Source organism: Bombyx mori, chromosome 16 (genome assembly GCF_030269925.1).
Source record: "Bombyx mori chromosome 16, ASM3026992v2".
NCBI lineage: Eukaryota > Metazoa > Arthropoda > Insecta > Lepidoptera > Bombycidae > Bombyx > Bombyx mori.
In genome coordinates, this window is record NC_085122.1 from 5,930,939 (window position 1) to 5,948,024 (window position 17,086).

At 39.5% G+C, this 17,086-nt stretch overlaps 1 protein-coding gene across 4 annotated transcripts in view; it reads left to right on the forward strand.

Annotated features, from left to right (window-relative positions):
* LOC101739744 (citron rho-interacting kinase) overlaps window positions 1-17,086 on the forward strand; it is a 160,089-nt gene that overhangs the window by 21,064 nt on the left and 121,939 nt on the right. For 3 of the 4 annotated variants that reach the window (XM_038016447.2, XM_038016450.2, XM_038016449.2), the window contains 11 exons: window positions 135-302; window positions 836-1,045; window positions 2,295-2,411; window positions 2,531-2,637; window positions 2,999-3,061; window positions 4,427-4,480; window positions 4,566-4,625; window positions 5,285-5,429; window positions 5,821-6,013; window positions 12,810-13,042; window positions 14,978-16,721. The exons of the other annotated variant lie outside the window; for it this stretch is intronic. In XM_038016447.2, the coding sequence (XP_037872375.1) occupies window positions 135-302; window positions 836-1,045; window positions 2,295-2,411; window positions 2,531-2,637; window positions 2,999-3,061; window positions 4,427-4,480; window positions 4,566-4,625; window positions 5,285-5,429; window positions 5,821-6,013; window positions 12,810-13,042; window positions 14,978-16,039 (2,412 nt within the window). In that variant the 3' untranslated portion in view covers window positions 16,040-16,721. Of the gene's footprint in view, window positions 1-134; window positions 303-835; window positions 1,046-2,294; window positions 2,412-2,530; window positions 2,638-2,998; window positions 3,062-4,426; window positions 4,481-4,565; window positions 4,626-5,284; window positions 5,430-5,820; window positions 6,014-12,809; window positions 13,043-14,977; window positions 16,722-17,086 lie in introns of those variants that run through there. 4 annotated transcript variants of the gene reach the window in all.

A 17,086-nucleotide genomic window follows, 5' to 3' on the forward strand; every position in this document is an offset into this window, starting at 1 on the left:
AAATAAATGGAAGAACAACTATATTCTATATGGTATATTTTTAAAGTCTCATTCTCAATTTTTTTATAGTGTAAATTATTATTTAGTACGTTTCCAAATTACGAGATTTTTTATCTTCATGTTTTTAATTTCAGAATGAGCTACAACGCGCACGTTCGGAATTAGACTCGTGTCGAACACGACTATGTGAGGTTGAAAAGCAGGCGGCGGAGCGCGGGGCGGCGGCCACGCTCGCCGGCACACTGCACGAGGAGGCGCAGGAACAAGCCAAGCATGCCCGGGATCAACTGCAGATGCTGCGGGCACGTACACACATGCTGGCTTTGAGACCGTGAACGTGCTCAATCCGCGGCTCATTATTGGCTGTTACTTGTAGCGCGTTTGCGTGTCTGCCAACATCCTTGCTAGAGTAAAAAAGCGGGGACCTTTTGCTAAAAAAATCAATATTGATAATATCAATAGTGCTGTCAATGCCAAAATTTTAATGGATTTATCAAGTGTGTTCCAAAGCCGTTCATCACTTGCGCAATTATTGGTGTGCTAATGTCTTAATGCGCGAGCTATACATAAGCCCTCGTCTTAACTAACAACAAAATCGAGTTAAATTGTTTAATTAACGGTAGGCAGCGGCTTGGCTCTGCCCCTTGCATTCTTGAAGTCCATGGGCGACGGTAACCACTCATTATCAGGTGGGTCGTATGCTGTTCTACCTATAGGTGCCCCTATAGGGGCAAAAAAAAAATGATGTGTATATATGGAAGTATTAAGAATTTCACCTTTCTCCGAAACGTCGACGAGTCAATCCAATACATACTAATGTTCGATAATTTGGCAGGAACGTCTGGACAACCGCGAGGAGCAGGTGGTGGCGCTAGAGGGGCGCGTGGCGGAGCTGGAGAGCGCGCGGCTCGGCGCCGACAGCACGCTGCAGGGCGCCGCGCGCCGCCTGCGCGACCTGCACGAGGAGTGCGCCGCGCTGCGCACCCGCGCGCACCAGCACCACGCGCACGCGCTGCAGCTGCAGGCCGCGCTGGCCGACGCGCAGGTACCGCCGCCCTCTCGACATGCCGCTCTCATTATAACTCTACCCTATACTAATATATAAATTTATATTATAGTAGTTATTACAGATATTCCGTTATAGCTACTGAACCATGCATCCGATTGATTTGAAACTTGATATCCATGTAGAAAATACATGTACTTAATGGATAGGCTAATATTTATATGAGCTTTGAACTTCCTTCACCAGTTGCAGGGGCGTTAATGATGAGAATCGTTGTGGGGGCGCTAACGATAATATAATAATAATATAATACTTATCGCTTAATATGTAATCATGTTAATTTTAAATGCCCAGCGAAGCGGGCGGATATAGCTAGTTTGTATTTGAAGAACTTTTTTTTTTTTTTATTGCTTAGACGGGTACACGAGCTCACATCCCACCTGGTTGTTAAGTGGTTACTGGAGCCCATAGACATCTATAACATAAATGCGCCACCCACCTTGAGATATAAGTTCTAAGGCCTCAAGTATAGTTACAACGGCTGCCCCACCCTTCAAACCGAAACGCATTACTGCTTCACGGCAGAAATAGGCAGGGTGGTAGTACCTACCCGCGCGGACACACAACAGGTCCTACCACCAATAATTACGCAAACTATTTTATAATTTTGCGGGTTTGATTTTTATTACATGATGTTATTCCTTCACCGTGGAAGTCAATCTTGAACATTTGTTGAGTACGTATTTCATTAGAAAAATTTGTACCCGCCTGAGACTCGAACACCGATGCATTGCTCGACACGAACGCACCGGACGTCTTATCCTTTAGGACACGATGACTTCAAACGGGACCTTTTTTTTTATTGCTTAGATGGGTGGACGAACTCACAGCCCACCTGGTGTTGAGTGGTTACTGGAGTCTATAGACATCTACAACGTAAACCACTTACTGGTGGCTTACTGGTGGTAGGACCTCTTGTGAGTCCACGCGGGTAGGTACCACCACCCTGCCTATTTCTGCCGTGAAGCAGTAATGCGTTTCGGTTTGAATGGTGGGGCAGCCGTTGTAAGTATACTGAGATCATAGAACTTATATCTCAAGGTGGGTGGCGTATTTACGTAGTTGCTCCAGTAACCACTTAACACCAGGTGGGCTGTGATCTCGTCCAACCATCAAAGCAATAAAAAAATAAAAAAACTAGCACTGCCTGTATATCAAGTTTCCTACTATAAAACGTGAGCTATGAAAGAGACTGGGCAAACAAATATTAAATTAATCATTAATTTAGGAGGAGTTAGCGGCGGCTCGGGAAGCTGCTGAAGCCGCAACGGCCTGGTGGCGCACCAGGGAAACCAAAGCTGACGCTACGCTGCGACAACAAGCCAAACTAATCGACTTCCTACAGGTAATGTATTCTGCACAAATACTATCAACTTAAAAGTAGTGAATGTTGAATTGAATATTACAATAGATCTATTAAAATTCCAGAAGCAGAACTTAATTTATCAATATTATATTGTACAGGCCAAAGTGGAGGAAGCTAATCGCAAAAAGTGTTCGCTGAGCAATAAATTGTTCGGTCGATCCGGGCGGAGGTCAGCCGCTTCACCACCACTGCGACGTGCCAATAGGTAACCTCGGTGATTCATTAGTCGCAAACTTTCCCTGCCCTGCTTTTTTTTTATTTTTTTTATTGCTTATATGGGTGGACGAGCTCACAGCCCACCTGATGTTAAGTGGTTACTGGAGCCCATATACATCCACAACGTAAATGCGCCACCCACCTTGAGACATAAGTTCCAAGGTCTCAGTATAGTTACAACGGCTGCTCCACCCTTCAAACCGAAACGCATTACTGCTTCGCGGCAGAAATAAGCAGGGCGGTGGTGCCTACCCGTGCGGACTCACTAGAGGTCCTACCACCAGCTGAAGCTAAATGACCCCAGAACAACGTGAATTGCGTCTTTCAAAGCAATGTCTTGTCCTTTGCAGAGAACTACGCGAAGAAGTAGAAAGACTACGAGCCAAACTCGCCTCTAGTGCCAGCGACGTCAAGTATGTGACACCGTAACAAGTCTAGAGAGAATAAAGAAAGAAAGATGAGAATAGACGTCTAATGGACATTTACATTTTATCTAAAATGGTCTATCTATCTAGACCAACAAAATTATACTTATCTTGAGCTAATTTTTAAATCATCAAGTAAAAGTAATCTATCAACTTAATTATAACACCTTGCCAAATATATATAATACTAGCTGACCCGGCAAACGTTGTGTTGCCTTAAATAAGATTTCTAGGGAAATTCTACTGTAGAAAAAAAAAACCTCATTTAACCACATAATACCTCATTGTAAACAAAAAAAAATATCCAAAAAATTAAAATAAAAAATAAATGTTTGGGGTCGACAACCCTTTTCACTTAGGGGTTTGAAAAATAGATAGTAGCCGACTCTCAGACCTACTGAACATACTATTGATACACAAATAAAACCAAAAAAACATGGCTGAAAAATGTATAGTATTGTATAGCTCAAATATATTAAGTGTATAATCTATGATGTATAGTGAGTAAGTAAGACAGGAGACCGGCTTCGTCCTCATCCCTACTACGTGATGTTTACTGGATGAGTGGTGACACCTGGCGGGGATAGCTGATCGATTGATAGTTGATCAGTAGTCGACCGGCGAGGGCGGGAGATCAAATTCAATTTAAAAAAAATTATAATTAAAGGAACTTGAAATTATAAACTCTGAATAAGAGTTTATCGTACTACAATTATAATATTTGATTGCCATCTTGCAACCTTATTGCGGATCTGTGCATAGAATAAAAAATATATTGATCGGGATGGAAAAATAGGGGTTGATCGTATAAGAGTGAAAATTGAGAGTAATATATTTTTTTTTATTTTAAGTCATGACAAAATACAAACAAAATTCTCGCAAAAAATTTTAAAGTTTTTAATTAGCAAATAAAAAATAAGGGTTGATCGTAGAAGGGTGAAAATTGAAGATTGTATGTATTTTTGTATGTTGTATCATAAAAAAATAGAACTAAAAAAAATTGTCTAAAAAATAAAAAATAAATTTAGGGGTGGACTACCCCTAACATTTAGGGGGATGAAAAATAGATGTTGGCCGATTCTCATAGATACCGGATAAGCACAACAAATTTCATCAAAATCGGTCAAGCCGTTTCGGAGGAGTATGGCAACGAAAACTGTGACACGAGAATTTTATATATTAGATATAGTTAATTAGATTTTTAATTGAATAATATTTAAATGAATATTCATATGTCTGTCATAAAAAAAAAAGTGTGGTGTTTGACTTTATGAATAAGTTTTGTCTGATATTTGACAAATTTATCTAACCTATGAGACATTTAGTTTAGTAAATAAATATATTTATTTACAGTTGTCCTCCTACACCGAAAACAAGCAATTCAAAAACTAAATCCTCAGTTAACGGGTAAAATATTCCTTTTTTTTTTCGATTATGTATTGTGTGTGAGAGATATTTTTAAAATTACTAACACATATTGTTGTATTTTTAGATTGAAGAAATACATAGACACCCCAGATGGAGTTGAAGATAATTCCGTGGAGATAGTATGGTAAATATTATAAGTTAAGGAATGTTACATCTCAGCCCAAAACTTACACACTTTTAAACGAAAAATCAGAGGGTAAGAAAAACCATAAAGTTCATAGTTGTAATAATGCATAATGCAATTTGTTCTTTTGTATTCGCTATTTCTATTGTACATTTTTTGTAATATTCCTGTGTACAAGGAATAAATAAAAAGCTGCATTACCTAAATAACTGAACAACAAATCATCATCATCATTTACTGTGTCCAATATTTCTTTACAAGCAGATATAACAAACCTGGATTCGTGGGTAGTTTTTTCTAGGTGTCTCAACTTTTAACTAAAACTTCATATCAATTATGAAATGAATTTCTATATTAAAAATCGCAATACCTAAAAATTACATTAGACTTAATTATAAATTCAAATAACAATCGTTTCAATAAACAATTCACGCACGTGTTGCCTCCTGTGTGCTCAGTGCGAGTTTTTTAACGTTCTCGATAGCGTAAAAGTTAGCTCATATTTGTATGGAATGGGATCGCTTGCGTACGATTGCCGCTAGGGGCGCTGTTCCTACTGCATACAAAATTGGGTTAACTTTTACGCTATCGAAAACGTTAAGAAACTCGCACTAAGCACACAACTCGCTCGCGTGTCTAATGTTGGTAACGTGGAGCAGGTCGGACGGCGGACGCGACACGATGGCGGCGCGGTGGTCGGACGGCGCGTTGAGACTCGCGGGCGGCGGGCGCGAGCTGCGAGCCACGCTACTGTCTCCCGACGCTAAGAACTTACCGCAGACCGAAATTAATAGGGCGTTTACGGTAACTTATTTCATCTTAAAATATTATTTTTTTAAGCTTAACCCTTCGAGCGCGAATCGTCGATATATCGACTCTCTATTAATTCGTATAATATGCTGTGCGTCGGAATATCGACAATTTACACAGTTTGCTTATGGGTATTAGGTATCGACCTGTACGGACGTTTCTTATCGCACGCATATAAAGATCTTATTAAGTCTTTATTAAGTTAGTAACATTTACAAATAACCATTTTTTTTTTGCTGTGAACTTAACATTGATTTTTGTATTTATTATTTTTGAGTTGTTTTATATAAGATACTTTTTTCAAAAATCCTTTAGCCTATATCTGTAAAATATGAGAAAATAAGCTCAGCACTAAAGTGGTTAAAGAAAACAATCCCTTATACAGGTTAAGCTTGAGAATTCGGTCAGAGGGAGCGAGGCCACGGTCGTGTGCTCCACTATAACTGACAGAACGGAATGGATTTCTAAATTACAAGCGATTCCTGCTCCGACGCCTGGGTACATGCCGACCGTCCTAGCGCGACTGGAAACGAAGCCATTCTCTGCACTGTACTTCGCGCCAGATGTCGTCGCCATCGGTATGGAATACGTTTATTATTACAGACTAGCTGACCCGGCAGACTTAGTAGTGCCTCAATCGATAAATAAAATACCCAAACCTTTGTATAAAATAAACTTAAAACAAACAAAAGGAATCGGTCCGACGTGGGGCACATCAAAGGAAAAATAAAATTGTTATTTTTATTTAATTTCGAGAATTTAATATTTATTGACCTTTTAAACCTTCTCTGGACTTCCACAAATAATTCAAGACCAACATTAGCCAAATCGGTCCAGCCGTTCTCGAGTTTTAGCGAGACTAACGAACAGCAATTCATTTATATATATATATACAGTCAAACCTGGGTAAGTGAGAGCTGGATAAGTGAGAAAACTATATAAGTGAGAGTAATAGCCAGGAACCGTCATTTTAAGCTCCCAAACCCTCTATTAGCGAGAAACAGAAACCTCTGTAAGAGAGAGAGTCGTTTTTCCCTCATGGACCTCCGTAAGTGAGACGGCTACTTATCTATACCTCTATAAGCGACAGTCGAGCTTTATTTGTTTATATTATTTAGGAGGAACAAGTGAAAAAACTAATTACAGATTTAACATCTGCTATTTTATGACTCATTCTTAACTTTTGTAGAACTTCCTTCCATTGTTTTTGTATTGTTTTCTCGTCAATATTGAACCTATTCTATTTCGTGGAACTAAATAACGTTCTCATTTTATCGCATTCTTTTCGAATGGACACGTGCGCCTGTGTACCGTCCCGTTTGTCGGACTTACTCAGTTTATCATTAATCAATTGCGAAGGAAAGTTCTGTTCTGCATCATGTCAAAACGGAAAATTAAAGTACTGTCATTAAGTGATAAACTTAAAATAGTGAATGCGTTTGAATCCGGAAAATCGCGAAATGAAATTCATTATTGCCTGTCATTTATGTACAAAGTAGTTATTGTCGCTTAGTCACGTTTGCCTTTCAAGCGTCGATATATATATATATTTAAATCGATGAAGACTTCTTGCGTCTTTTCATAGTCGAACCCTGTTGCATCCACCGTCTACAATGGGTTTTAAACTATTATTCGTGCGAATATAGTTACATTGGTGTCGTGTGAATTCTATTACCGACAAGAAATTTTATTTAAATTCGAAAATAAGATATTCAATTTGAAATAATTTTCGCTGGTTCCTTGCATCCGTTCATGATGGAAATAATGTGTCACATTGTATATTTCTGTATTTGTTCCATACATTTAATCAGTTTTTCGACATCCATCCAAATGTATGGATATATCGGTTCCGTATACTGCCCTGTATTTATTCTATGCATTCCACTAATTACATGACTACTTTCTATATTTGAGATTATATTGGTACCGAATATTTTTTCTGTATGTACTCCATAAATTGTTTTGAGCTTGCTGCTTCCTCCTAAACTTATAGTAATATCGATACCGTATACTTTTTGGAGTGCTGCCGTCTTCGATTAATGTAATAAATAATAGATCCCAATGAACCAATCCCAAGAACCATCTCCTTTTATGAAGTCAATAAAAATAAAATTTATGTAGCTTTGGGTTTGGATGCCGGCTTTTTTTCCTATTCGTTGGTAGCCTAGGAGACTATTTCAGTTATGACCTTACGGGTAGGTGAGCTCATGGCTTCAACCTGAGAGAATTTGCTAACACCAGCCCTAACAAGAGCTGCGCTTCGCTGAATCTATCACCAAAACGGAATTGCGACCCACTGAGAGGGCAATGGTTTATCGATAGCGAACACACTCTTCAAACAACATCCACGCAGGCTTGTTGCTGCACTTGAACTTCACCAGCTGCTCAATACCGAAATCAAATTGACTATATACTTATAAAATCAAGGTGGAGTGGTGGAGCCGACTACGGATCCGATCCTCGTCTCTAAATTCCAACTTAAACTTCAGGTTGCAAGGAAAGTTAATGAATGCGAAATAATTGCTCCTCATGACACCCAAAATTTTTTTGTATCTTTCGAAAAGTTGAAAAGAAATGCAAATTGAACGGCATGATCAACTGACGGCTGAAGAATTTTGGAATAGAACAAAAGCAATGATTTGAGAAGCAGTGAAAATATCTAAACCTGCCAAATCTGAAACCAAAAAACATCAGCTCTGGATGAGTGCTGAAGCTTTACCGTTGGTGGAAGAGAGACGACACAAAAAAGCACAGGGAGTTGAAGTGCAAATACTGAACAAACTGGTGCTAACATTCAAAGAGCCTGTAGGAGGGATAAAAATAACTTTCTGAGAGAGATCTGCTCGAAAGTTGAAGCGCATGTTGAAAAACACGAAGCAAGAGATTTGTACCGGAAAATTAGTGTAATCACCAAGACTTTAAGTGTTAGACCTGGGCTGTTGAGAAATCGGATGGATGTGTAGTAGTAACAGAGTTAGAAGACTTTCAGACCGATGAAAAGAATATTGCCAAGCTCTCTTCTTTGACTCCGACTGCAAAATTTTACCCCCAACGACATCAGATATCCAAGAATGCGAATCAGAAATACTGAAATAAGAAGTTCGTCATGCCATCAAACATCTTAAAACTGGAAAAGCAGTAGGAAGTGATAACATCCCAATCTAGACAGTTAAAGATTTTAGCCAGAGTGGTGTCGAAATCTTCCACGCAATTTGTACAAGATATGGAAATCTGGCACCTGGCTTACAGAATGGACGCACTCCCTTTTTATTCCTTTGCATAAGAAAGGTTCGACAAGGAAGTGTAGCAATTATCGTCTTTTTGCCCTGATATCAATCACACTGCAGCAAAATTCTACATATGCTTAATGAACGTTTAAAAAGCTGTTTAGCAACACAAATAGTACCAGAACAAGCTGGCTTTGTAAAGGGTAAGGGAACCAGAGAACCGATCTTGATTGTGCGACAAATAATAGAGAAGCCGAAAGAGTTCAACATGCAAACGTTCATTTGCTTAGTTGACTTTCAAAAAGCATTTGACTCTGTTAAATGGCCGCATTTATGGAAAACCCTCGAAAATATGGGAGTGTCAAAACATCTTCAGTAAAGCTAGACAACGTTGCCTCACAACCTCTGCGTCCTAGCGCTGGATTCCGGCAAGGGTGTATCTTGTCACCTCTCTTGTTTAACATTTACACTAAGGCAATTATGAGAATCGCTCTAGATGACTGGACTGATGGTGTGTCCATTGGTGGCAAAAACATATGCAATCTTCGTGATGCTGACGATAATACTCTGCTGGCTTGTAACCACTTGGCAATCAGATCTTTGCTACAAGCAAAAGAATTGCTAAATCGCGTCGAAACAGTTGCCTTGGTCTCCGAATCAACAGGCACAAAACCAAAATGATTATAGTGGACAAGCAATAAAAATACCTCGGAGATTACAGAGATTGCAAGTTGTGAGGTCGTTTCATCTTATACCTACCTAGGTTCACTAGTGACTAACAGTGGTGGTTCGGAGGAAGAAATTAAGCGGCGCATAATCATAACGCGATCGGCCATAGATAAACTCGGCTTATAAGGACCGGAATATCACCAAGACCACCAAAGTCCGACTGGTAAGGGCACTGGTGTTCCCCATCTTTTTATATGAGGTTGAGACCTGGACTGTGAAAGAAAGAAGAAGGATCGATGCATTCGCTAGCGACCGGGTTTTATCGTTAATTGACACGCTAAAAAGTAGCGGGGATAGAGCGGAGCCTTGCGGAACTCCGGCCGAGATATCGAGTTCCCTCGACTCGATACCGAAATGAAAGGCTTTTTTTTTATTGCCCTTGTATGCAGACGAGCATACGGCCCACCTGATGGTGAGTGGTTACCGTTGCCTATGGACTTCAGCAATGCCAGGGGCAGAGCCAAGCTGCTGCCTACCGCTTAATACTCTCCACAAGCCTCGTTTGAAGAAGGACATGTCATAGCGCTCGGGAAACACCGTGGAGGGGAGCTCATTCCATAGCCGGATGGTACGTGGCAAAAAAGATCTCTGGAAATGCACTGTGGATGACTGCAGTGGCTCCAGATAGTATGGATGAACTCTACTCCGGTGGCGGGCGGTGCGATGGTAAAAACGAGATGCCAGTATCATCTCGTACAATGTCTCAGAGCACTCCCCATGGAACATACGGTACAAAATACAGAGGGAACCGAAGTCCCTCCGCAGACCCAGAGGTTCCAAACGATCCGTGAGAATGGGATTATCGACAATCCGAACGGCCTTCCTCTGTATAGAGTCAAATCGAAGAAGCTAGTATTTGGGCTCCACAAGAAATCTCGTACGATGAGCACGAGACTGTCGGGCACGCCTATTTTATACAGTTTGTAAATGAAGCCGTTGCGCCAGACTTTTTTGAATCCTTCGCGATTTCGAAGAAGAGGGCCCTCGTGGAGAGGGGTCTACGCTATTTATCCCTACTAAGATGAGGTCTAAGAGGCAGTACGTTTGCTGAATACACGAGCACTTCGCGTGGAATCCGAACTGTTCGTCGATCAGGATGCCTTTCGAGGAGATGAAGTCCCAGAGGCGTTTGCGTAATATTCACTCGCATAATTTGCCTAACACTGGGAGGATGCTGATCGGGCTGTACCTCGCGGGTTCGTTTTTAAGTTTTCCAGGTTTGTGTATGCCGATAACGTTCTTCCTACACCGCGGGAAAGATGCAGTTCATTATAGCGGCATTTAAATAGAAACTAACATGATTATTAGTTTAGGGGGTTAAATTTTTAAAATGCGGCATTTGATTCTGGCGGAGCCGGGGGCTTTCCTTTGTTTTAAGTTCGCGATTTTTTCTTTTACTCCGTTAATGGTAATGTGGGGTAACGCGTCTGAGGGTTTTTGGGAAGCTCTGGGCTCGACCTCTCTAGCAATTAACTCGGTGTGTTCGGGTCCACGGCTTGAGCACTGACGGTGCACTGCTCCTGCAGAGCATCGGCTAATAACACTACCTTTTCATCGTTATCAAAAGCCGAGGGTTGGCCTGAGAGGCTTACGAAGGAATGTATATTGGCGATCGTTTCCGATTTGAGGGTCCTAGCTAGTTGCCAGTACGCTTGGTGAAAGGGCGCGAATCCTTCTAAATAACTTATCCACCTTCGGGTTTCCTCTAGACGAGATTAAACATCTTTCTCTCATCTTTCTCAGCTTTCTTCCAATTAGGTTTATGTGTGAGTACATTATTTATATGAGTGTCATTTTTATAAATTTAGCTATGAACACGAAATAAAACAATTTTTTCGACAATACTATCAAGTTTTATTACACGCTTTATATTAGCTTCACTTGTATGTATGTTTGTAACTGACTACTATAGACGCGATTTTGACCCACTTTAAACGGTCAGATTTCATTCAAACTCTATAGATTTATCGAGGACCGATGACAATTCAAAATTGGAAAAAAAAATTGAAAAAATTGAAATTCAACTAAAAAATGAATGAATGAATGAAAAAAAAAATATTTTATTGTAAAAAAAGCGTGAGGTGCTTTTTAAGATATTATTGAAATAATAATTCTTCTACTCATATCTATCAGAAATATGTTTATAACTAATAACACCATGCACACCACGCTTTTTTTACAATAAAATATGTATTTTTTTACACTATTTTGAATTTAAATTTATTAAAATTTATTTTCTATTTTTTAGTTGAATTTTATATAAAGCGTGTTTTTTAGTTTTTTTAAACTATTATTTATTTTTATAAATTAAGTACAATTAAAACCATAATTATATAATTCAAAAAACAATACTCATAATTAAATAATAAGTGTCTACAAAACAAAAACAAAAAAATTGCGAAAATTGAACATGAAAGGAGACTGGCATATCAATTACGATTAAGAATAAGAATTATTTAAAAACGACTAATTAAAGTTTATTTTATCATTGGCTATAACTGAATAAACTTCTGTAATGCGTATGTAAGTAAGTAGTAGTTATAATATAAACTATAATATAAGCTATAATATAAACTAGTTTTCATCCGCGGCTCCGCTCACGTGTTTCGTTGATAAAAAGTATTATTATACATTCTCTAATATGCTGATATTCACACTATAGTCGTCGTTGCGCCCGCGCCGGCCGGAACAGAATTGCAAACAAAATCACGGCGCTTGCATGACGCATGCTAACTCCGCCCCCTCACCCCTGTTGTTCCCGCGTTTCTCTTGGAACGGGGTCATTTTGTGTGACGTAATTAAACCACAAATTGGAATTGATAAAAACTTGAATTGAAATTTTTTTATATACAGAAGCCACATTATCGGTGAAATATACGTAAAAAAAATATCCAATATACGCTACCGATATACGCCGCGGAGAAGCGACCTCCAAAATTCGCGTGCCAAACAGCGGAACTAAGAAATACGCTGAGAATCAATCCGGTGACAAAATAACGTCCATGCCAATATTTTACCCACGCATTGTACGGATCTTTCGGCTACCTCTGGCTGAATTTGAGAAATGGACAATCTTGCGTCCATATACAGGACGCAATAAGTCTGTCGGATGCAATATCATCGGTAAAAACCGCCATATAGGACGTAACATGAACTCCCGGATGGAAATATATATATATATATAGGTTATTACAAATTAAATCCCATGAACTATTAAATATAGTATTAGATTTTCAGTTAAGATTTTTATACATTAATAACTCTCAATAATATTTTGTAAAGTATACTTTTATGTATGGCTAGTACTTTTAAACAGCGCGATGTGAAAATATGTTCTTAGCTCCAAGCCATTATTGCTATAACAAACGGTGCTTGTAGAGTAACGATTGATAGTTGGACACTAATAATATGCTGTCAGGTTGCTCGGAGGGCCTGCGCTCGTTGCGCGGCTGCGTGCAGGTGGCGGGCGCGGGGCGCGTGGCGGCGCTGCAGCTGTGCGGCGGGCGCGCGGTGCTGCTGCGGCGCGGCGCGGTGCTGCACGCCGCCCGCCCCGCGCTGCTCTCCGCCCTGCGCCGCGCCGCCAGCCTGCGCCCCGCACTGCCCGTCACCGAGCTCACCTTGCCAGACGCTGGAACTCCGCACATTATTAAGGTACGTGTAATTCGCGTAATGTACGTTTCTACTCATGGTAGGACCTCTTGTGAGTCCGCGCGGGTAGGTACCACCACCCCGCCTATTTCTACCGTGAAGCAGAAATGCGTTTCGGTTTGAAGGGTAGGGCAGCCGTTGTATAATACGACCGACGTAACTTGGCGAGTCTGAATATAGCCGCAGGTGAACTTTCGCGCATGTACACTCGTAAAAAAAAGTGTTATTAGCATAAATTTTTTTTAATACAAAATACATTTAAAATGTCCCTAATTATACAGGTACCAAGTACAAATAAAATGAATATCAAAACACTATGAGACAGAAAGCTATAAAAATAACGTAATAAATTAAAGAAAGATAATAAAAGAATAATAAATTATGACAAAGCTGTAAAAATAACGTAATTAAATTAATTCGAAAGTAAGCCCGAACACTGCCTTCAGTTGCGATCCGCTGTACTGTGCGTTGCGATACACCAGTTGCGTTAGCAACTCTAAATAAAACTGTCAACATCTTTTAAACCTTCTTCTTTTTCTTTTAAAAAAAAAAAATCAATAATTATGTTTGTCGGCCGACGATTTAAAACACTATTATGCTTTGGTTTAACGAATAGTATAAATGCCAAGGGACACTTAATACTAAAACAAATTTAAACACAAACAATCTTAAAACTAAACAAAAAACTGAGCACTAAACAAAAACAGTATAATAATAACAAATCAATGAAAACTTTTGTAGCCGCCCGTACTCAAGACAGAGATAGCGACGCGAACACGACCCTAATGCTAGCGTGTGAGTGAGACACATTACCGCGTACCGAGAATTACCGAATTTATACGATGTAAAGAAAAGGGATGTCCAATATGCGTGTTTGAGGATGTTGTTCAATCGATTTTTTTTCAAATTGATTAAAATTTAAATAAAAAAATATATTTATATTCCATTTTATAGGAGGTTTAAAATATTCACAAACAGTTCCTATTGTAGTAGTTGTTTATAAATAACTGATATTCAACTAAATCATGTCTTTCAACCAAGAAAATAAAGAGTTTATTAGTTTTTTTTTTATTAAAGATAAAGTCTCGTTTACTAACGACAACATTCAATAAGTTTGTAAATCTATTTCGTTCAGTATCTCATAAAAACAAAAATCAATAAATTCTAAATCGATAAAAATCGATTGCGATATTTGATTGAATAAAGGGACGATTGTGTTTACACAGAGTCAATCCCTAGCCTAGGCCTCCGCCCCGCGCACGTCGGTCATGCCACCATTTGGTTCCTAAAAACGTTTGTGCGCAGCCTTCTGCGCGAAGTTCGGACTCGCCAAGATACATCGGTCGTATTGTAACTATACTGAGACCTTAGAACTTATATCTCAAGGTGGGTGCCACATTTACGTTGTAGTTGTCTATGGGCTCCAGTAACCACTTAACACCAGGTGGACTATGAGCTCGTCCACCCATCTAAGCAATAAAAAAAACGTGATTTTCGTAAACTTTTTTAATTGCCTCAAACCTCTGAACAAGCACACGACGAACCTGGTGCTAAGTGATTACCGGAACTCATAGATGTCGCCAGTGAGTGCCGCTACCGACTTTGAAAGATCGAAATCTCAGATGTGTGTCTATCGTATTGTAGGCTTCCTTCAAATTACTGTTTAACAGAAGAATCACGGTGGCCACCCCCTACTATACCCACACTAATTACGCATATTTACAAATATGGTCCTTTACATTTATTTTCACGATACTGTTCCTTTATCGTGAATTAGTTTATGAACACGTGTTAAATGCTTATTTTTATATAAAAAAATGCTACGTTCTCGCAGGATTTGAACGCTGATCCAGTCGCATCGCTCGATAAGGGTGCACCGGGCATCTTATCGTTTAGGTTAAAGGTTCGACGATTTTTTTACGTTTGTGATGGTTGCAGTGCCTCGCGAAGGACGTGACGTCGGGTCCCTGCGCGGCCGTCGCCTGCGGGAAGCGAGTGTTTCTGCTGCGCTTCGACGGCCCGTCTTCCGAGTTCAAGGTGTGTCGCTCGCTCTCGGTGGACCGCGCGCCGCTCTCGCTCCTGCTCACCGATGACACCCTTTACATTGCCGCCGAGAGACCCCTAAAAGTGAACTTACCATCCGGCCCCCTCGAACCGTTCGCAGCGGAGGATTCAAGCATCGCTGCCGCAGCTAAAAACGGCTCTCCCCCTAGAGCCATACTGTTAATCCGACAGAACCCCGTTGAGATTCTGCTCTGTTACGCTGAATGTGGTGTCTTCGTCGATGACAACGGTCGACGTACACGCAACGAAGATCCCAAATGGAGTCTGGCAGTCCACGAGTGGGAATTCGTCACTCCGTTCTTATACGTCGTAGGAGAGGAGAAAGTGACTATTATTTACATAAATGATGAAGCCTATAAAGCTCCGCCTTGCACATGTGACACTGACTCGTTGACGTCGAGCGCGTCTGAATGCTACTCGCCCCAAATTTTTAACTTAAAACTTCTGGAGCCGACCTTGTTGGGCACGACCCAGAGTGGAATAATTCTAAGAACGAGAGACGAGGACGGCTACAAAGTCTCCCTACTGGATGGCATGGCCGCGTTTAGGAGTATCGGTGCGTCGGTTGAATCATTAGATACTGTATCAGCTAAAGGTTCGTCTACAGATTTGGCTCAATCAATGTCTGACTTATCTCCGCAAGATGTCTCTCAAGAAAGTGTCGAAGCTCACACGGGGTTCTTGGCCGATATAAGAATGAGAGCACGGCAGCTTCGCGAGAAACAACGTAAAGATAAATCGCCCGACGATGTCATTAAACAAATATTGACCACAGAAGTTGGCCTCAAACGGCTATCAAAGGGACGCAAATCTCCGGTTTCGACCTCTGAATTTGATTCAGACTCGACTGAAAGTGAAGAAAAGACGACCGAGTCCTCAAAACACACGGCGGATATTTGTGCGGAAATGTTTACTAGACAAGTTCGTTTTCAGTAAAACGAACAACATTACAATAATATAAGAATATTTTGTTGTCAAGTTTCATTTTACTGTTCGACTAAGTTAAATGTAATTTTATATTGCATATTAATGTACCTTAATCTAGATGTTGTAGCGAAAGAATATAGCCAAAAATTACTTAAAACCAAAACTGGTAAAATATTTGTCCTAACTCATAAACTACGACGACAAATGTCTTTCTTGATGGTACTTGTATTAATTTTATTCCATTATTTAACATTAGCGTAGAAATTTGAAAACTAATTATAAATGACTTATGCTGTTTTGGCTTTCATAAAATCTCTGTACCTGATTTTAATGCTAAGGTTACTTAAAATATAATGTCTCAGTTCGAGAAATCTTCTACTTCCAATTTGTAATTGTAATTATTTAATTAATTTTAGATGGCAGTGTTATCATCTGATTGCGCAACAAAAACTTTTTATTATTTATTTTTAATTTTAAGAAATGGTTTAGTTTGTATGCACGACATTTTAATGATTTTCTTAAGTATGCAGAAAATTTTGGTACTTTCTATTTTGCTTGAATTTACGTTGTAATTGTAGAATTTTGTCGGTTTTTTACTTAATACGTCTGTGATTTCGTATATATTAGCTTTTATCTTTATTGTGTTTTACTGTAAACATTATATGTTATTAAAATGTGCATTCTGAATAAATTGCTTATATTTTTTCCTAGTCATTAACTTTCGAATTTTATTGCTACACGTTTCGAATAGACTCATTATAGAACTTGTGAAACTCAACGAAAACTACTTTGAAGATTTGTCCATTTAGAGAAATACGTAGCGTACTATTATAATATCCTCTGGTTCCTAGCTTTGCTTCCATCATCACCTTTCCCGAATAGCATCAGCAGTTACGATCTTTTATTAGAGAACAATGCCCTCCCTATCCAGTCAGTCCTATTCCTAATTCCAGACGGCATGGTTGCCGTCATTGTCGTCGTAGAAATCTTTGTATGTCTATTTCATATTAATATCTTTTTATAAAAAGATCTTTTTTCAATTCCGTATAACAGTAC